The sequence below is a fragment of the Anabas testudineus genome, chromosome 19 (genome assembly GCF_900324465.2).
Source record: "Anabas testudineus chromosome 19, fAnaTes1.2, whole genome shotgun sequence".
NCBI classification, from domain to species: domain Eukaryota; kingdom Metazoa; phylum Chordata; class Actinopteri; order Anabantiformes; family Anabantidae; genus Anabas; species Anabas testudineus.
In genome coordinates this window covers 16,452,529-16,470,314 of record NC_046628.1, presented here as the reverse complement: position 1 = coordinate 16,470,314, position 17,786 = coordinate 16,452,529, and the positions used below count along the sequence as shown (strand labels likewise).

Genomic DNA, 17,786 nt, shown 5'->3' with positions numbered 1-17,786 from the left:
GACACTGTAACACGTGTACGTCCAAAACCACGAGCAGCTCTTTTCTACCTTCAACCACTAAAGCACAGTGAAGTCCAGCTCTGATGTTGGGTGATCTCTCCTTTCTACAGGTGTTGGACGGGGCTAAGGTCCAAACTCTGTGCAGACCAGTAAAGTTCTTTAACTGGAAGCACTGTGCAAGCAGATTAAGATTTCCTTATATTGAAATTAAGTGAATTGAGAAAAAAAAGGAAGAACAACTATTAACCTTGATGATTTATAATATATAAACTTGATTTGATGCTACACGTATTACTTCTCCAGTTTACAGTATGTAAAAAGAACATTTTCCAGTGAAATGGAGGACATCAACCACCTTCACTAAAACAACTGGGACACCTATGTGTGGATAAATTAATAATAAGAGAGAAGACTGTGAAACTTATATCCATCCTTTTATTTTTAATGTAAATATAAAATACTGTAGAACTGGATTTGCACAAATGCTTGTATGATTATCATCTATAGTCATTTTGCACTGTGGTTCTTAACATTAATTTAATTCTTAAAACAGCATGCACACTGAAATGAAAATGCTCCGTCATGGGAAATATTGTTTTAATGATAAAACATTTTCTTTATTCTGCTTCAAAGGAACCACAGTGTCCCAAATGACTTGGGAGGATAAAAGAGGATCTGAATTTAAAGGGAGAAAATAGATTCTTTCAGAGAAACATTTCTGTCTGCAGCTCTGAACCTGACATCCCCCCCCACTCTGGCTGTCCTGTATTTTGACAGCTACCTGCTCAGCTCCGTGAGATAATTCCAACAAAAACAAGAGCTCTTTATTCAGCTAAATGTGTCACCAGAGCAGCCGAGACGTGAGCTCACCGCTCGCCGTCTGCAACATAACACTCTAAATATGTCACCTGGTTTAAACCATGCTGAGTCACTGCACATCACACCAACAGCTACGAGATTGTATGTTAACACGGCTACAACAGCGGTTAAACTGTTTTGTTGCAAAAACATATCATGCACATGTTCAGAAGCGGAAGATTGAAAAAGAGCAGAAAAGAAAAACTGTTAAAAAGGTAAAAAGCAGCATCTGCAGCTGCAACCAGACTTCAAATACAGTGACATGATAATATTTGATAGACAGACGCCTCCAGTTCTAGATTTTCGTAAGATTGAAAATTCCCAGATCTGAGCTCCTTGGCCAAAAAGTTATCATTTCCTTATTGAATTCAGGATTAGTATCAGCTGCCGTGTTCTGCTTTCTGTTGGGTATATACTGTGGGTATATACTGTGGGTATCTGAGTTAGCGCGGTGGCTCAAATGTAAAACGGGGCTACAAAGCTGCATGAGGCAAGTGATGCTTCAGTCTGTGAGCAGGAAAGTGGCACAAATGGATCCATCAGAAATTAAACAGCACAGACTTTATCAGTCAGTCCTTAACTTCTAAGGCTTCTTTGGACCATGTGGTGCTGTCACAACCAGACATCTGCTCATGAGGTTTCATCATGTGAACTGATTTAGATGGAAAAAAAAAAGAAACCTGTGATTGAATTAATCCAGTGTGTTGAAGAAGTCTGTCACTAATAGAGATGTTGACTGTGTGTTAGTAGGTTTGAAGGTCTGAGTAAAGCAGCAGATAAAAAGGGAAAACGGCAGTGATCAGAAAGAAGAGCAGTCCACAGGTGTGGCACAGGTAGAGGACTGTTGGTTTTAAATTTACCTTTCTGCCCAAGGACCCAGAGGTGCGGGGAGGGGTGGTTGTGGCCTTTGATAGGGTGCTGTATCGTTTATTACAATCATTTACAGGAGCTCTGTGAAATATCTGTGATCCATTGTGTGAAAAGTGCAGCAGAGACATGTTAATGAAAATAAAAACTAATCAGCATAATGTTAACTCTGTAAACAGTAAATCAGTTACCTCCAGCTCAGCAATAATCTTCTCTTCGTCGTCCTCGTCTTGAATGGCGGACGCTGCGATCACAGGCGGGGTTGAAGCGGGTCGAGGTGTGTCGGAGGGAGTCCGCCTCAACTTCACAAGAGTTTTGGGCAAGTCACCGTCCTCCTCCATCTTAAAGGCAAAAAAGGAAAACACTTCTGCTTTTACAGTTCACAAACACTAACGGAAACCTGTTCAAACCTCCCAAGTAATTCACGTCAGAGAAGCCTCGCTGGTCGTGGTTTTCAAATTGTTATTGTTGATCCAGAGAAAGAATCTTTCAGTTTCAGTCTCAGATATTAAAAAGTGGCTCTAAAGAAAGTTTGTTATTGAACAATGAACAAAAAAAATTTTTTATGAAATATTACGTTTATTAAAACGAGCACAAGAGAGAGGCACTTAATTAATCTCTCACCTCTTAATTACATTAATCATTGTGTGTTTGATCAATCAGATCATGTACTTAGTGCCTCAATCAGAGCAGCTTGTTAAAAAGTTGTGTATTTTGTTCTATGGCTGTGTAGAGATTTGATCTCTAGTAGAACTGATTGATTTTCCACTAACTCCCTCTCTCTGCTCCCGAGCCTGTAGCATGTGTGTGTGACTCGATCTCCTGCTGACTCGCCATGTTCCCCAACAACATACTTGGCTTCACCAGCCAACATTAGCAAACTGACAGAAATGTTGGTTTATGGTGCACAACGCAGCCTGAAACCTGTGTACTGTTCAAAAGCACATTGGTAAGAATGTAAATTCTGACATTACAACTGCATGTTCACAGATGTGGTCGTGAATCATTTGTAAAATATTAGCACTACTACTAGTTTAACTACATGTGTACTGCCATTAATTGTGCAAACCTTGCAGAAAAATAAATAATAATATTTGCTTCTGAATAGCGTTAACCATGAACCCTCCAGTGAGGAGGTGGGAGTTTTAGTTGTCAGCAATATCAGACTGTGGCCTGTGACAGAGAGATGTGTATTTAAATTATTTAACCTGCCTCCCACCAGATTCCCTGGATCCCTTCTGTAGGTCCAACACAGTAAAATTTGAGAGGTGACAAACCTAGTGGTATATATATATATATATATATACATATATATACACACACACACACACACACACACACACACTCACACACACACACACACACACACACACAAATCAAATGTTTAATTCTGACAGTACTTCCCATTTCACAGATGTCAAACTAAACTTTTGTTTGAATCAACTTAAAAAAACAAAACAAAAAAACTGTCGACACGGTTCAGTCAGAATGAGTCAGAATCCTCTAGGAACGTTTTCAGCTGCTTGTTAAATCAATGTCTTGAAACATTGAGGCTGGAGACAAAAGTGAGTTTTTACTCTGTGAGTTTCTCCGGGGAGGAAGATCAGGGAGACTTTAGCAGCAGCTTGTTCTTGCCTGAGAACCAAACTTGAAACTGCCCCCAGTGAACAGGAACCTCACTCTGTTGTACATCAGCTTTTTATATGTGGGTCAGAATCCAGCTTGTCTCGCAAAACCTGTCTGTGTCCCAACATAACCCACTGAGACAAGATGAAACTGCACACCGTTAACACCCTGACTCAAGGTTTGTGGCTTCTTAAAATGTTTTGGATCTGCTGTTACAAGAAGGAGACACCAGATTTAACAAAATACTGAAGCTTTGAACCAACTGCAGCACTTTAGATGTGTGATTCATCTGCACGGTGTCACAGAGTATAACACAAAATCACAGCTTCTGAAAATCTACATCACTCAGTTAAAACATGGATTCATTTCTAATAGCTTAACTTCAGTAATGATAATAAAACATTACAGACTAATGAGTTTTAACCTGGTTCTGATCATAGAAGATTATTACCATGGAAAATTATTAACTACTTAAACAGGGGAACGTCTGGGAGAGTCTCACCTTCATGTTCTTACTGGTGACGATCACTTCTCCAGTGCGGTTTGTGGTGAGGCCGTGTACTGATGGGAAACTACGGCGAGGTGGAGGCGGTGGGGGGGATTTAGAGGGTTTCTCTGTGCGGTACTTGGCCACATTGAGGTCCACTGTGAACGGACGAAAGCAGTTTAAATATTAAACCCTTCAACATAAAGACTTTACTTAGTTTAGAATTCACTGCACAGACTCACCTGACCCTCGGTGGGAACCTGCCCCCTCCATACTGTTCAGCTTCTGGGCGGCGAGCTGTACTTTTCCAGGCTGCTGGTCCCCACTGGGTGTGGTCATGGTGGTGGTGGTGTTGGCTGTGGTCCCAGTGGTTCCAGCTGCAGGAGAAGTAGCTGTGGTAGAGGTTATCGGGATGGTGATCTGGGGCTTGGGGGGCACAGCCGGCTTGTTGATGTGCCTGGCAGCAAAGTCGAGGTCCGGAATGGCCTTCATCAGCTCGGCCTGGGTCTCTTCCAGCAAGCGATTGATGTCCTGGGCACTGAACTGGGTCAAGCTGGCACGCTTCTCCTCCCAGTCGCGCTCTGCCGCCTGACACATATACAGATATAGATAAATGATGACGGGCAACGCTGGAAAAACATTAGAGAGACACATGCAGTGTGTTTTCCAATATCACAAGGACAAATGGAACTGAACAGGCTGCTTCTGGTTTATGCACAAGAGATTTAAATACCTTCAGATCCAATATCAATTGTTAATGACATGCGCCATCTGGCTAACCTTTTACAAACAGCCCTAAATTATGTCCATTGAGTGTCAATATTGTACAGTATAATCCAAATATGCATAAAAATGCACTGTGCATGATAAGCGGCTGATTACCAGTCTGACTTCTGCAGACACAGACTTATCAGCAGGACGCCGACTCGGCAGCTCGTCGAGGACTCGATTTCTAAAGGTCATCGAAGGCTGGATGTCCTGCTCGGGGCCCGAAGCATCCACGTCACCGGCAGACACAGGAATCCAGTTGGCAAGACCGGCACTGGTGCTCAGGTCGGTGAGGCTGAGGGGGGGACTGTTGAGGATGTCCAGGTCAGAGCTGTGACTCACGTCCTCCGCTCTCTTCTGAGTTTGGCTGGAGAGGTCTTCAGGCCCCTTCCACACACCCTCGGTGACTTGTCTGTACATACAGGAGGGATACAAAACACTACAATACACACAGGACACCATGAATGTGCTGGACAGTGTTAGAAATACAATCTGGAAACTTTGAGAAACAAAATCAAATTAGCTAAAGCTATTATAAAACGATAATTAGCCAAATTAACAATATAGAGTACAGTACAAATGAATTCATAGTAAAAATGTAACTATTAATTAATTTATTTATTACTTAATTAATTCGTTTTTAAAATATCACAGAACAGTTATATCAGAACCCGTCTTCCATACAAAAAAAAGGTAAAACAGGTACAGGAATGTCAGAACAGGTCAAACACCACATGAACAGCATTTTCTTCTTTGTGAGGTGATGTTTACCTCAAAAACAGAACCGCGACAGAACTAAACTGGTCCCAACTATTCCTGGTTCATTAAATTAGAGCAGAAAACCTTCATTGTCCTTCAGAAGTGTACTTTGCATTTGATGCTACACATCAGAAACAAGTTTTCATCACTCGAATGAAAACAACATAAATGAAGCAGTGAAAAGCAAAACCTAAAAAATAAATTCTGTAATTAGTCTTCTCTTCAAATAAAAACTAGTTTCTAACTTTCAACAGTACAAAAAAACATGTTCAAACAAGTCGAAATGTTGTTTATTTAATGTAATTCTGTTTGAACTGGAGTTTGGAGCTGAGGACTTTGATTTCAGCGTACTCCTACCTCTCTGCTAAAGTCATGTACATCTGAATCATTGTGCAAACAAGCAAAGATTAATAATAATAAAACATTTACTTGCATTATCCTTTGGTATCCGTGGCTGTGTGTACGATTCGGTACACGCACGATTGAATTTTACAGAAAATCACAGTAACAAGTTCACAACAGGAGAGAATGTGCTCAGTGATTTGAGCTGGTTTAATAAAGTATAACATCATCTGAGGAAACTGAGGGGCGTTTGATATGTGTACCTGCGCAGCGTGCTGAGTGCATCCGTCATGGTGTTGCAGCGCTTCAGCAGGGCTTCCAGGCGATGAGGCTCCTCTTTCAGGAACTTAACAGCCTCCACCTCCACCCTCAGCACCACCCGCATCTTGCTCTGCAGGCTGGGGAACTGGTCTGCATTGGAGACAGAGAAAGAAAAGAGACCAAGAGGAGCTGTGACAAGGAGGAAAAGACGGATGGGTGAACAGAGAAAGTTGAGCATCAGAAGGATGTGTTGAGGTGTTGACGTGTGGAAGAACGGAGGTGGAGAGCGAGGGAGGGAAAGAAGAAGACAGGGAGGGGGAAGACGGAATAAAGAACAGACAGGATGCTGTTCCTGTCACAGGTATTTGAAGGCTCTGGATTTCTCTGTCATATCGAGACAGTTTCAGCCGGGAGGATTCGGTGCAGGTCGGCTAAATGAGAGCAGAGGGTATCTCTGACTTGCTGTGAGGGGCAGTGGCTGCGTGGACATGTCACAGCTACTTTTTGAAATGTTGGACACTCAGCTGTCCTGAAAACTGTCCACTTGCCAATCAATGAGTCAGAGCACAGTGTTGCATTAATGGGCTCCAGCGGGGACATGCTAACGAGGAGGCTACACATTATTATAACAAGACTCTTGAGCTTTGGGGTTACTGATTAATATTCAAGATGGAGAGCAGAAGTACACAGGTGAGAGTAGCAGGACAAGGGGCTACGACCAGAACTCCACAGATATCAATTAAAGTCAAAGTAGATTCATAAATATTCATCTCAGACTCAGACTGTAAAACTTCAGCACTAGCACCACTTTAATTATATTCAGCAGGTAAAAGTACTGTACTGCATTTAGGTACATTTACAGTAATCACTAGAAGTTTTTCTTGGCATTTTTAACATTAACACCACGGATGTGGAAGTCTGGGCACTCAAGGAACTTAATGAGGGTATCCCAGACAGTAAAATGTTTGGTTTGGACAAGATATCAGGATTTAGATACACAAAAATACTTGTTAGTGGGATCAGTTCTTTGTTGGTTTTCTTCTTTTCACAATAAAAATAAAATATGTGCTCATGCTTTCTAATGCTGCAGCGAAAGTGAGAATACGCCTGGCAGGAGATGGACTATTTGAAACCATTTACCCCTAAATATGCTGCAATTTAAGCATAAAAGCACTGAGTCAGAGAGGGAAGTCTACTCAACAGCTGCAGCTGAAGAGGCAAACATACTGACTGCTTAACAAATTTGCAAAATGACTAAGGGAGACATCAATGAGTGTCTCGGGGAACTAAATGAACAACTGAAAAGCCACAGTGATCACAGCACCATCTCCAGACGCTTGCAGGAGATCATAACACTCACTTTTGAGCTCAGTGAGCGTCTCCCCCAGCATCCTCAGCTCTTTGCTCTTCTGCTCCACGTCCTGCTCGGTCACCAGGCCGTGATTGACTGACGAGTTCCTCTGCAGCTCCTCCACTGACTTCTCCAGGTCACTGTGGAGGACCGGGTCACATTCTCATCACTCAGCACCTCATGTAGCAGATAATGTCACATCCATCATCTACAGTACGTGCTAGCATTACCCAGACAGTTGACATTTTATGTTTGGAGCCTCATTCTCACCATGCTGCGTGTCTCCTCGTCAAACTCTGACTTTACTTCTGAAGCTTTTTCACAGCACTGACTGAACAGAATCAGTGTCAAAACACTATATAGTGGGGAAAGACTGCAAATTAGGAATTGCAGTCACTACTGACACTGTCTGACAAGGGGAAAATCACACAAGCACACATCTACACAGACACAGAGAAAACAAACTAAGAAAATGGTCTTTCATCTGTACAGTTCCATAATGTTAATCTTCTCAAATGTTCTGACTAATCAAACTATTTGATCTACTATTGCATTCTGGTGATTTTGATGATCACATTTATTATCCAGCACTTGTCTTGCATCTCTCCTATTTCCTGTGTGCAGTCGCTACCGTCTCTGTACAAAGACAAATGACTATTTCTTTACGGAGCTTGTTACATAAATCAATTGTGCCCTGAACTCACTGCAGCTGCTGGATGAGCAGCTCCTCCTGGTTGAGGTATTTGAGTCTCTCCTCTTCCACTAGGAGGCGCTGTCTCTGGAGCGGGTCCTCCTGTGTGCGCATGGCGTCCAGCATCATGAGACTGAGCTCAGATTCCGTCTGCCTCAGCAGGGACAGGACAGCATCCTGGTTCTCCAGCTAGGACAACACGTCACATGATTACTGGATGTTCAACTGTGTTCTTAAGTGAAGTGGCTGTATGAATGCACTAGATTTAGTTAAATGCAGCTAATGAACTAAACCGTTTAGTATCGATATGGACGCGCACAAATAAGTCGCATAAACACCTGCATGTTGCGCAGCTGCGACAGCTGTTTGCGCAGCGCGTTGGTGTTCTGCTGCAGGCCTTGTAGGTGGAGCTGCATCTGCAGACGGGACACCATCACAGGCTGGTTGGCGCCAGAGGGCGGAGGTGGCATCAGGGCCAAGGGAGCAGACGGTGTCAAAGCTGCCCAACAAAAAGTCTGATTTAAATACAAAGAGCTTTCTCTCAACCTGGTTTTAGCGCAAACAGAAGCTGATAGACGTTGCCCCAAACAGTATTCGCACATCAGTGGGTTCTAATGAACATTTAGGAGGAAAAGACTTCAGCCAGGTTCCCAAATGTCTGAATCACAATTAATTAATTAATCTAACTAGTAGAAAAATTAAACTGTCTGGCTGACAGCATACAGACTATTGGTTTAGAATCACAGCAGTTCAGGACAAGGTCTATCTGTGCTGCAGGTCAAGGATGGAGATTACAGTGTTACGTAAATGGAACACTGTAAACGGCATGAGATGGATTAAGGGACAAACAAGGTCAGAGGGGGAGAAACAGCACTTCCACTAAACAAACTGTGTCTCATTATTAAAAAAAGTCCCCGTACAGCTCATATGTGAGTGTGTGTGTGTTCAACTCAGATAATCCTTTGAAAGACAAAAGACGCCGTGCTCTGACAGTAATTAGGGTGCTGAGTCACACACATCATGCAGAACAAGACAAAGGGAAAGTAATTAGATGACAATCGATATGTTTTTGTAAGAGTTGCATTTCAAGGGTCAATTAAAAGTATGAAAAGCTGGACTCCTGGCTCAACACATTTTCTGAAAGTACAGTGACATTTCAACACCTTAGTGCAACACCTCCAGACAAGACAACAACCTCCAGCAAGCTACAGAGTGCATCTTAAAAACTGACCAAGAGAGACACAGAGGGGGTGTCAAAATAACCTAAATATCTTTCTGTGACTTCAGAGGAAACAGAATAATCTGTTTATTTTGACTACAAGGACAAAAACAGTCCACAGATAACAGTTTACTCAGTTAAGCAAAAGATCATCACCTGAAAAGTATGAAGAAAGAAAAGTATGTTACAGGTTCCTAAAGTTAGTGAAAGTCTGAAGCTTGACTAAAATTTAATGTTCAACAAACAAAACTACTTCAAAGAAAAGTCCAATTTAAGTATTAAGAGAACAGTCTTATCTAGAATTTGACATGACATCAATTTTCCCAGTCAGAATCAGATAATAAGAGAACATTAATTTAAAAATCACATCTCCTCCTTTCTCTACTTCACAGCTCAAAGTGAACTCCATCAAAAGAAATTCATTTTATTTTTACTTAGCTTTTCTAAAACACTGAAGTTTCATCTCTACTTCTGTGACAGAAGCAGTTTCATGTTTCAAAACTGCAGGTGTGCATGTGGCAAACTATATTTGAAGAATGCAAACACTTAGAAATGCTCACAGGACTTTTACTGTGAGATGCTTTTTCGATTTAATGCAACTCTGATGATTTATTACACAAAACAACACAGAGAGAGTGAAGGACACCAGCTGAGAGGAATAAGTCCGTTAGAATGACACACTTAAAACTAGCAGGGATTCAGATAAAGGAGAAACAAGGCAGAGGGGATAGACGAGGGAACAGGTATCAGACACTTCAGGAACACACACAGTAGCTACCTTTCTTTTTAGGTCGTCCAGCTAAAACAAGAAGCACCAGCAGCAAAAGCAAAAGAAAAAGCAAAAGCTGACGCATTCAGCATGAAGAAGCTTGCAGTCAGCCATTACGATCACATGTGAGGCCGTTTAAGAAATATGCAAAATATGAGAAAATGAAATCGCAGCAGTAGAGCCAATTTATGAGCAAACAGGCAGCAGTGGGGAGCAGTGACTTTTTTTCCAATTGTAGGTAGTGAGCACTTACTGTCGGTTCCTGAGCAGTCACTGGCTGACTCAATCTTCTCCCTGGAAGAAGCAAGTGTTAATGTACGTACAGCCAGAACACAGCATCAACTCAGCCCCTGAGAAGCTCCTGATACATGGAGGAAACCGTAGGAAATATGTGCTGTCTGCTGCTGTATTCAGAATGTGTTTTCTGGTGGATGTGACTCTGACCTGTGAGATCAACAGTAGTGAGTAATAAATTAAGATTTCAGTCATGAATCATAACCATTTTCTCATATCACTGAAGGTCGCAGCCAGAAAGTGTTGATTTTTACTAAAATGCATTTTATCCATCATGAAAAACATCTGATAAGTCTCAAATCTATCCTACAACAGGACAATGAGCCCAAACATTCACAGAAAGAGTCATCTGATGTGCAGTGTGGTAACACAAACAACTGATGTGATTATTAATAAAGATGCTCGTATTACTTTCAGTGTGTAAAACCTTAGTTTAAAGTGGGTTGAAGTCTTACGGGCTTTCTGCCTCAGGCGCTCTGCTCAGAACCCTCTGCAGCAGCCCCGTCAGACTGGCTATCTGCTTCTCCATGGCCTCCATTCGCTCCCTGGTCAGACACCAAAGATGCAGGAAATAAAACATAATATAATACTTATATTCTTTTGTTCCTTTTCTGTGCTACATTTACTGTAAAGTTTTTTATCCCTGCATCCATATTGACAGTTGAGTGAGTAATGTCATTAATGTCATTTTATTTACATCATCAATACTCATGGAAATGTTTCACTAGTGCCTTTTTAATGTCAGTGATGTGGAACAAAATCCAGGATCCTGGATAATATAATCAATATAAATCAGCAGTCTGAGTTTTGTGTTCCTCCAAGTGTTAAAGACAGGAACACAGAGTTTGAAATTAAACATTTGTTCTTCGAAGATAAATCCACTGGTTTGTCCAACAGAGAGCTGAAGCCTCGTATTAGCTTCAGACAGACGTGTTCCTGTTTTATTGAACAAAACTTTTGTCTCCTGTTAGATTTAAACTGATTCAGGGATAAATCTCTTCAGATCAGTTGTACTTAGAGCAGCATGCATGACTGTCCTACCTGGTCTCTGTCTCGCTCCCCAACAAAGACGAACTGAAGCCCCCTCCACCTCCCCCGTCCCCGGCAGTACTGGCCATCAAGCAGAGCTGCTCAGAGGTGAGACCTATTCCTGGACCCTGGCCCCGAGCTTTGGGACTGTCCCCAAACACAGAGGAAGTCACAGAGTCCCTTCTCAAACTCTGCCTCCCAGGGGAGCCCCGAGCAGGCATGGGGCCAGCGTAGGAATCCCTCATGTCGGGTATCTTCTGTGGGGAGGAGGGGGGTGGGACCCGCAGCCCCATGGCCAACATAGAAGCAGCGTAGGCGTCGTTATAAAGTGGTCCCCCTGGCCTGTAGAGGGCTCCACTTTCCATCAGCTCTCCTTGTAAAGCGGCCGCTGAATATGAGGTGAGAGTACGCACTGACCCTGCACCCCCTCCTCCCCCACCTCCTCCTCGTCGATACAAGGAGCCATAGGGGTCGGCTCTGGCTGGAAGAGGGGAGTGAGGCCCTCCTGCGAGACTCAGTCGGCTTGTGTCTGGGCCCAGAGAATAGGGGTCCGCGTAAATCCCCCCTCCACCGCGATCATCGCCCCGCAGCAGCACCATGCTCCTAGATCCACCCACCTCATCATCGGGCTTCACATCCCTGCGCTCCAGGATGGCACTGGAGGAGGCGCAGAAGGCAGCCTGGGTGTGGTGGGGCTGGTGGAGCTGTGGTTGCTGGTGGGGAGAGGAGTGGTGGGACTGGGAGTGTGGGTGAGGCAGGGAGTGGGTGTGGTGTGGTGGCCCAGCGTAGGATGAAGGCCTGCCCCCGCTGTAGAGGAGGCGGGCACGGGCCGGCGAGCCTTGAGGAGGTGAGGCAGAGGAGGATGAATGCTGGGAAGACATGGGTGGGTTGCTGAGGCGTCGGTTGGGTGGAGAGTCCTGAGGAGCATAGACCATCTCCCTCTATGAGCAAATACAGAAACAGAAACAGCTCTGGGAAGATATCCAGCACTGCAGAGTGGGAAACCAAACCCAACTGAAAAATTCTCTAGTTTTAATTTAGAAAAATACCACATCAGAGGCCTGCACTAGTTCACTAATGACAATCGGTCATAGTAAGAAATAATAATAATAATAATAATAATAATAATAATAATAATAAAAAAAGACCAATTTGGGGATAAATCAAAAACTTGGAAATGAACCAGCATAATGTTTGTCTTATTTGTAAAACTATACTTATATTTGTACATTTGATATGTTTACTGTAACATTGTGCAGCAGCACATAGATGCTGTTTCAAGATAAACAGGAAAGACTAATTTGCCCTTGAAGTGCATTTTAAGTTGGACTTGATAGCTAAATGATATAGGGAGCTCAGAGATTATCTTTTGGCATCAATCCTAAATGTCAGAGTGAAAGGCAAATTAAGCTGGGAGCAGCAGCATAGTGCTGTGTAAGTCAAAAGCCCTGTGTTGGAAGGTATCAGCCAAGAATAATAGATACAGCAAGGAAACACAAAAGGAGACAACTTGGTAATTGCTCATGACGCACAAGGCTCCTGGAGACGATGCAAATTGAAAAACCAATATTTCCACATAATAACCCTTAGGCCTCTTCCAACAACACCCCGTGGACAGCCTCACAGCAGACTAATGACTCTAGTGCCATCATCTTCTATCTTGTATCTTAGCAACCGCTTCGTATCGACACCATCCTTTAACCACGCTGAAGACATTCAGGGGTTTCTTTCCACCTACAAGACCCCCTGAAGTCAAAGACATCTTTCTCAGGTAAACTGCCAAAAGGTTGGTCCCTTGGCGACTTTCAAAGCATGCCGTTCTCCCGCTGTGGAAAATCTGCCAATCAATCTGATGCTTAACCATGATCTGTCCTCCACTCACAGGCTTCAATGGACTTCAGTGATCCTAGTTATGCCTTTGTGGTCTGCAATCAGGGAGTAATCTTGGCTCTGCTGGCCTGGGTTCAATAAACTCACACTCACGCACACACACGTCCTAGTCATTCACCTTGGCAGCAGAAGAAGCAGCCAATGTACCACACACATAAAACTCAAGGTAAGCCTGCTGGTTTGATAAGGCTATAAAATGCTAGGAAGATTTCAGAGCTGTGCACAAGCTGAAGGCAGCAACTGATCCCATGAGGGAGACAGAATAGTTGACCTCCAAAACATTAGCAGGCAGTTGTGAATCATGCACACCAACAGGCACAGAAACAATCACACACACGGGCATGTAAACAAAAAGCTTAACGGTGTTTGATTGATGGCAGCAAAAACAGCAACTGTGTCAAAAATGTCCTGCTGTCGACAACACTTCATTTCAGCTATTTAACATGCAGATACATTTTCACAGTGAATTTCTGCACAGCATAGCTACTTTCCTGTAATGTAATTTATCAGGTTTATAATTTATTTTATTCTCTAAAAGCAGCATTCTCTGACACTAAATTACTGCTTTCTCATTTCCATAATCACAGTGTAATTAGACGGCAACAAAATGCAAGGTCTTGTACTCCAAAACCAAATACCATTAGGCACCGTCTATTGGCAGAGGTTTATTCTGCTCCAGCTGTAACCAAATGCATAAAGCATTAATGATCATGCTAATCAGGCTGATGCCACATTTATTTTTGCCAGCAGCTGACTGATAAATTAAGATTAATCCCATAGTGGCTCATCAATAAGCTGCTGAACAGGAGGAATGTTACAGGTAATGGGGGTACAACAAATTCAAATTTTATTATTATAGTTATTTGTCACATACACAGTCATACACAGTATGATGAGGCAGTGAAATTCTTAAACGACTGCCCGACTAAAAGTACAAGGACCTAAAAAAAAAAAAAAGAAAAATATACAAGATAAAGAACTTTAAGATCAAAATTTACAATATGTTATGCAACGTGCAAGTTACCAGGAAGTGTGCAACAAGTAGAAATGTGCAATGACTTTGAATTGTTAGCAGGAATGTAGGGAGAGAGTTGAATGAACTGTAGTCAACAAACAGCATATCAACATAATTTTCCATAATTCCCAGTGTCCAGGTGAGTAAGTGATGTATGAAGGAGGTGAAATAGGTCCAGTGTGTCAGGTAGTAGATAAAGTAGTAAAGGGAGAAAAGATTACTCTGCATCATTTAATAGATCTTGAGTTATTTAATCTAATGCTATCTGCTAGTCTCCACAGCTGAGCAGCTGCTTGGTAATACAGGCCAGGAGCTGAGTGTGAGACAACACTGCAGCTTCAGATCATGTTTAAGTCCAGGACTGCAGCTGTAACTCAATTAAACATGCTTCAAAGTCGTCATCAACACAAAAACGATGAATGTGTAAACCACTGCTGCTCAGATTACAGATTCATTTTACCGGCTGCAATAGCTGCTCTTGGATTAAAGTTGGTGCGACACATGTGCCTCAGGGTATGTGTTCCAGCTGAGCAGCTGGACTAACTATTGTTGCGCTGAACAACACACAAGTCACAACCATAATGTAAATAACAGTTTTCTTGCATCCTTTCCCAAATACCTAAACAACAACCCAAATGTGGACCCAACAATATTCTTAGTCACGTTAGCAGAGAGTGTACGTTGTTTTATAGTCTTTGGTCATCCAGCCGAGTCAGCACCAGTGATGTGAAGAGGTGGCACTGGTCCAACTACAGTAGATCTGGAGTAAGGTCACATGACTCACTCTCAGAAGGGATGAGAATAACTAACACTTGGACACATTATGTATGTTTGTAAACACAGAAATAACATCTGTGTTACGTGGGAGACAGATACTGACGCAAAGGGGAATATATAACAATTTTAAAAGAGGACAATTACGAAATAAATTATTTGTGGGATGATTTAGTTGGCTGCTATGTGTCACTGCCAGAAAAAGACAAGAGTGTGTCTTTCTCCATAATCTATGAGTCATGAGCCAGCTGCACAGAGAATTAACTGGTAATAAAAGAAAAGGTGACTAGAAGAAAGAAGAAGGATCTCTGTCTTGGTGCTACAATAAACTAATGTGGAAGAAAAGTCACAATTTTCTTCTGAGGTTGGACATTTTGTTCATTTGTGCCAAAAAATATATCTTTCCACTCACACAAAGGACAAAGTGAGTCACTTTCATACAGACAACACCTACCCGCAGGTCTCCGTTTGCCAGGTGTGGGTTGTGGTGTCCTGGGTAGGTGCCATAGATGGGCTCTTTGCAGTAAATCTTAATTACGCAGCGGTCCTGAACGTCCCGAGGGTCCTCCAGCTCATAAAAGACATTACGGGTTTCATCTTTGATCAGCAGAGCAGTGCTGGGAGACCTGGACATCAATAGTCATCAAAACAAACAAAGACCAAAACACTGATAAATAGTCCATGAACAGACAATTTCAGCACCTATTACCTGCTAATAACCAGTGATGTGCATTCATTTCTAAGCTGCGAGGGGATCTAGAAGGTCTAATACTGCTTATAATGAGAGAATGAACTGGACGTACTCTGATATTGAACTTGAAAAGTAATATTCAGTGATTTGGAGTAAAGAGTTCTGCTGACAATAACAATGAACTGTACATATTACCGAGCAGCTTCAGTGCAGATGATCCAGAAAATCTATAACTGAACAAAAGTCTGGTTCAAAATCGAGTAGTTTATATTTTCTAGCATCAGGCAGGAGACTTGTTATTTTAATGTGATTTTTACGCTTTGATTCTATAAACAAAATGTTTAGTCCACTAGTAGCCTCAAAGTGACCTTTTCACGTTTTTCTTTTTCTCTTTATGTTTCACTTCTTTACTTTTATTCTTCATTTGTTTTAAATTTATAGCTGACTGAATGACATTGCAACGTGTCACTAACAGTTCACCTTGTCACCAAATGAAAACGTTCCCTAAATGAAGCGTGAACAAAGCCCTGTTGAAGTTAGATACCATCTAAATGGATCGATACACATCTACAGCAGACCAACGTACCTGAGCATGGCCATGGTGAGCCTCTGGGGGAACATGTGCACAATGAGAGCCCTCAGAGTATCCAGGCTGGTCAGCTCATGGGTCAGGTGCACCCTGCGAGTCTCCTCCCCAAGCTGGAGGAACAAGATCCCTGCATTTATGGATGGGGAGGAGCAATGAGGGAGATCCACAACAGATGAAATGGGGATAATGAAGTGTAGAGTTGATAATGAAGATAAATAGTGAGGAGGAACAAATTCAGGGGGCCTCTGGGCACAACAATAATTTAATATAACATAAGAAAGGACGTGAGTATTCTGTATAATCGATAAATGATAATGAATAATAATTCTTCAGTTACTGTACAGTGGCTAAGGCAAAAATTCTATTCTTACTCACTTCATTTTGCTTTTGTGCTAATTTGCTAATTAAGACAAGACGACATACAAATATCAAAAACTAAACTAAAACTAATAAAACTGTTGGTGGAACCATCTAAACCAATCCAAATATAGGTACATCGCAGAAATCACCTGTTTAGAAACAACGCTTTGTGTTTCTAATGAAAGAAGCCAAAGACCAACCAGGAAATTCTTCTTCTTTTAACCAGTAACATTTCTCATTCAGTTTAAAAAACAATCACTGTCCTCTCTGCCTTGATATTTCTCCCACCTGAATAATAATTATCGCCCTAACTTTGGCTGGAAAGTGTGTTCTCACCACTTCAAATCATTAAGTGTAGAAAAGTAAAATTAACAGTGTGACACGTTCTAAAGAAGAGAGTTATACAACCATTCAAACAGCACAAATCTTCCATACATGCTGGTGAATAACTCACCCTCCTCCCCATATGCTGCAGTAGATAAGTACCTTTAGGGAGCAGATGATTTTGCTTGCTGCCAAAGTCATTAATCAAACATGACAGGTAGCTTGGCCACATCATTTGGAAACATGAGACAGCTCTGTTTATATTCAGAGTTCCTATAGGCAGTGGAGCAAAGTCTGACTTTCACTTGACACTCAGGGGGCTGCACTAGGTTTTCTAGATTGAACACTTGATGCTTCAGTCAACTCACATACGTCACTCACTGCGAGAGGACAGTCGCATGTCATGCATCTTGATTACTACGGCTTGTCAAAAACATCAGACAACATTAATAGTTCAGATGTGTGGGCAGGTCTAGTGTGCGACTGATTCAACTTGTCAATCAACAGACTCACCCCAGTAATCAAAGCCCACACATTAGAGTGAAGAGATTACGTTAACTGGGGTTGACCTGTGGATGAACTCTGTGAGGAAGGGCATTCTAGTCAAAACCACTAAATGTTAGTGACTTATCAAGTCACAGCATCACTGTGCAGACATACAGGCTCATATTTACAAACTCAGTCCTTCTAGATTTTAAAATGAAAACATGATGTGAACAGATATTAGTGATGGATTTATAGCCTCGCTCCTCTGCAGGTAGGTTAACCTGCAGTAGAATGTCTCATATTTGTAGGTAAGCTGTAATAAGGAACAAGACAAAG

The 17,786-nt window shown here is 42.2% G+C and overlaps 1 protein-coding gene across 7 annotated transcripts in view; it reads right to left on the bottom strand.

Annotated features, from left to right (window-relative positions):
- Window positions 1-17,786, bottom strand: part of zgc:114120 (uncharacterized protein LOC619267 homolog) — a 78,582-nt gene that overhangs the window by 8,810 nt on the left and 51,986 nt on the right. For 4 of the 7 annotated variants that reach the window (XM_026352240.1, XM_026352241.1, XM_026352243.1 and 1 more), the window contains 14 exons: window positions 16,278-16,407; window positions 15,455-15,626; window positions 11,334-12,262; window positions 10,748-10,837; window positions 10,252-10,292; window positions 8,349-8,509; window positions 8,024-8,199; window positions 7,329-7,459; window positions 5,971-6,118; window positions 4,721-5,045; window positions 4,081-4,426; window positions 3,854-3,996; window positions 1,917-2,066; window positions 1,719-1,820 (listed from right to left, as the gene is read on the bottom strand). In XM_026352240.1, the coding sequence (XP_026208025.1) occupies window positions 1,719-1,820; window positions 1,917-2,066; window positions 3,854-3,996; window positions 4,081-4,426; window positions 4,721-5,045; window positions 5,971-6,118; window positions 7,329-7,459; window positions 8,024-8,199; window positions 8,349-8,509; window positions 10,252-10,292; window positions 10,748-10,837; window positions 11,334-12,262; window positions 15,455-15,626; window positions 16,278-16,407 (3,044 nt within the window). The remainder of the gene's footprint in view (window positions 1-1,718; window positions 1,821-1,916; window positions 2,067-3,853; window positions 3,997-4,080; window positions 4,427-4,720; window positions 5,046-5,970; window positions 6,119-7,328; window positions 7,460-8,023; window positions 8,200-8,348; window positions 8,510-10,251; window positions 10,293-10,747; window positions 10,838-11,333; window positions 12,263-15,454; window positions 15,627-16,277; window positions 16,408-17,786) is intronic. The other 3 variants (XM_026352242.1, XM_026352244.1, XM_026352246.1) reach the window with 3 other exon arrangements.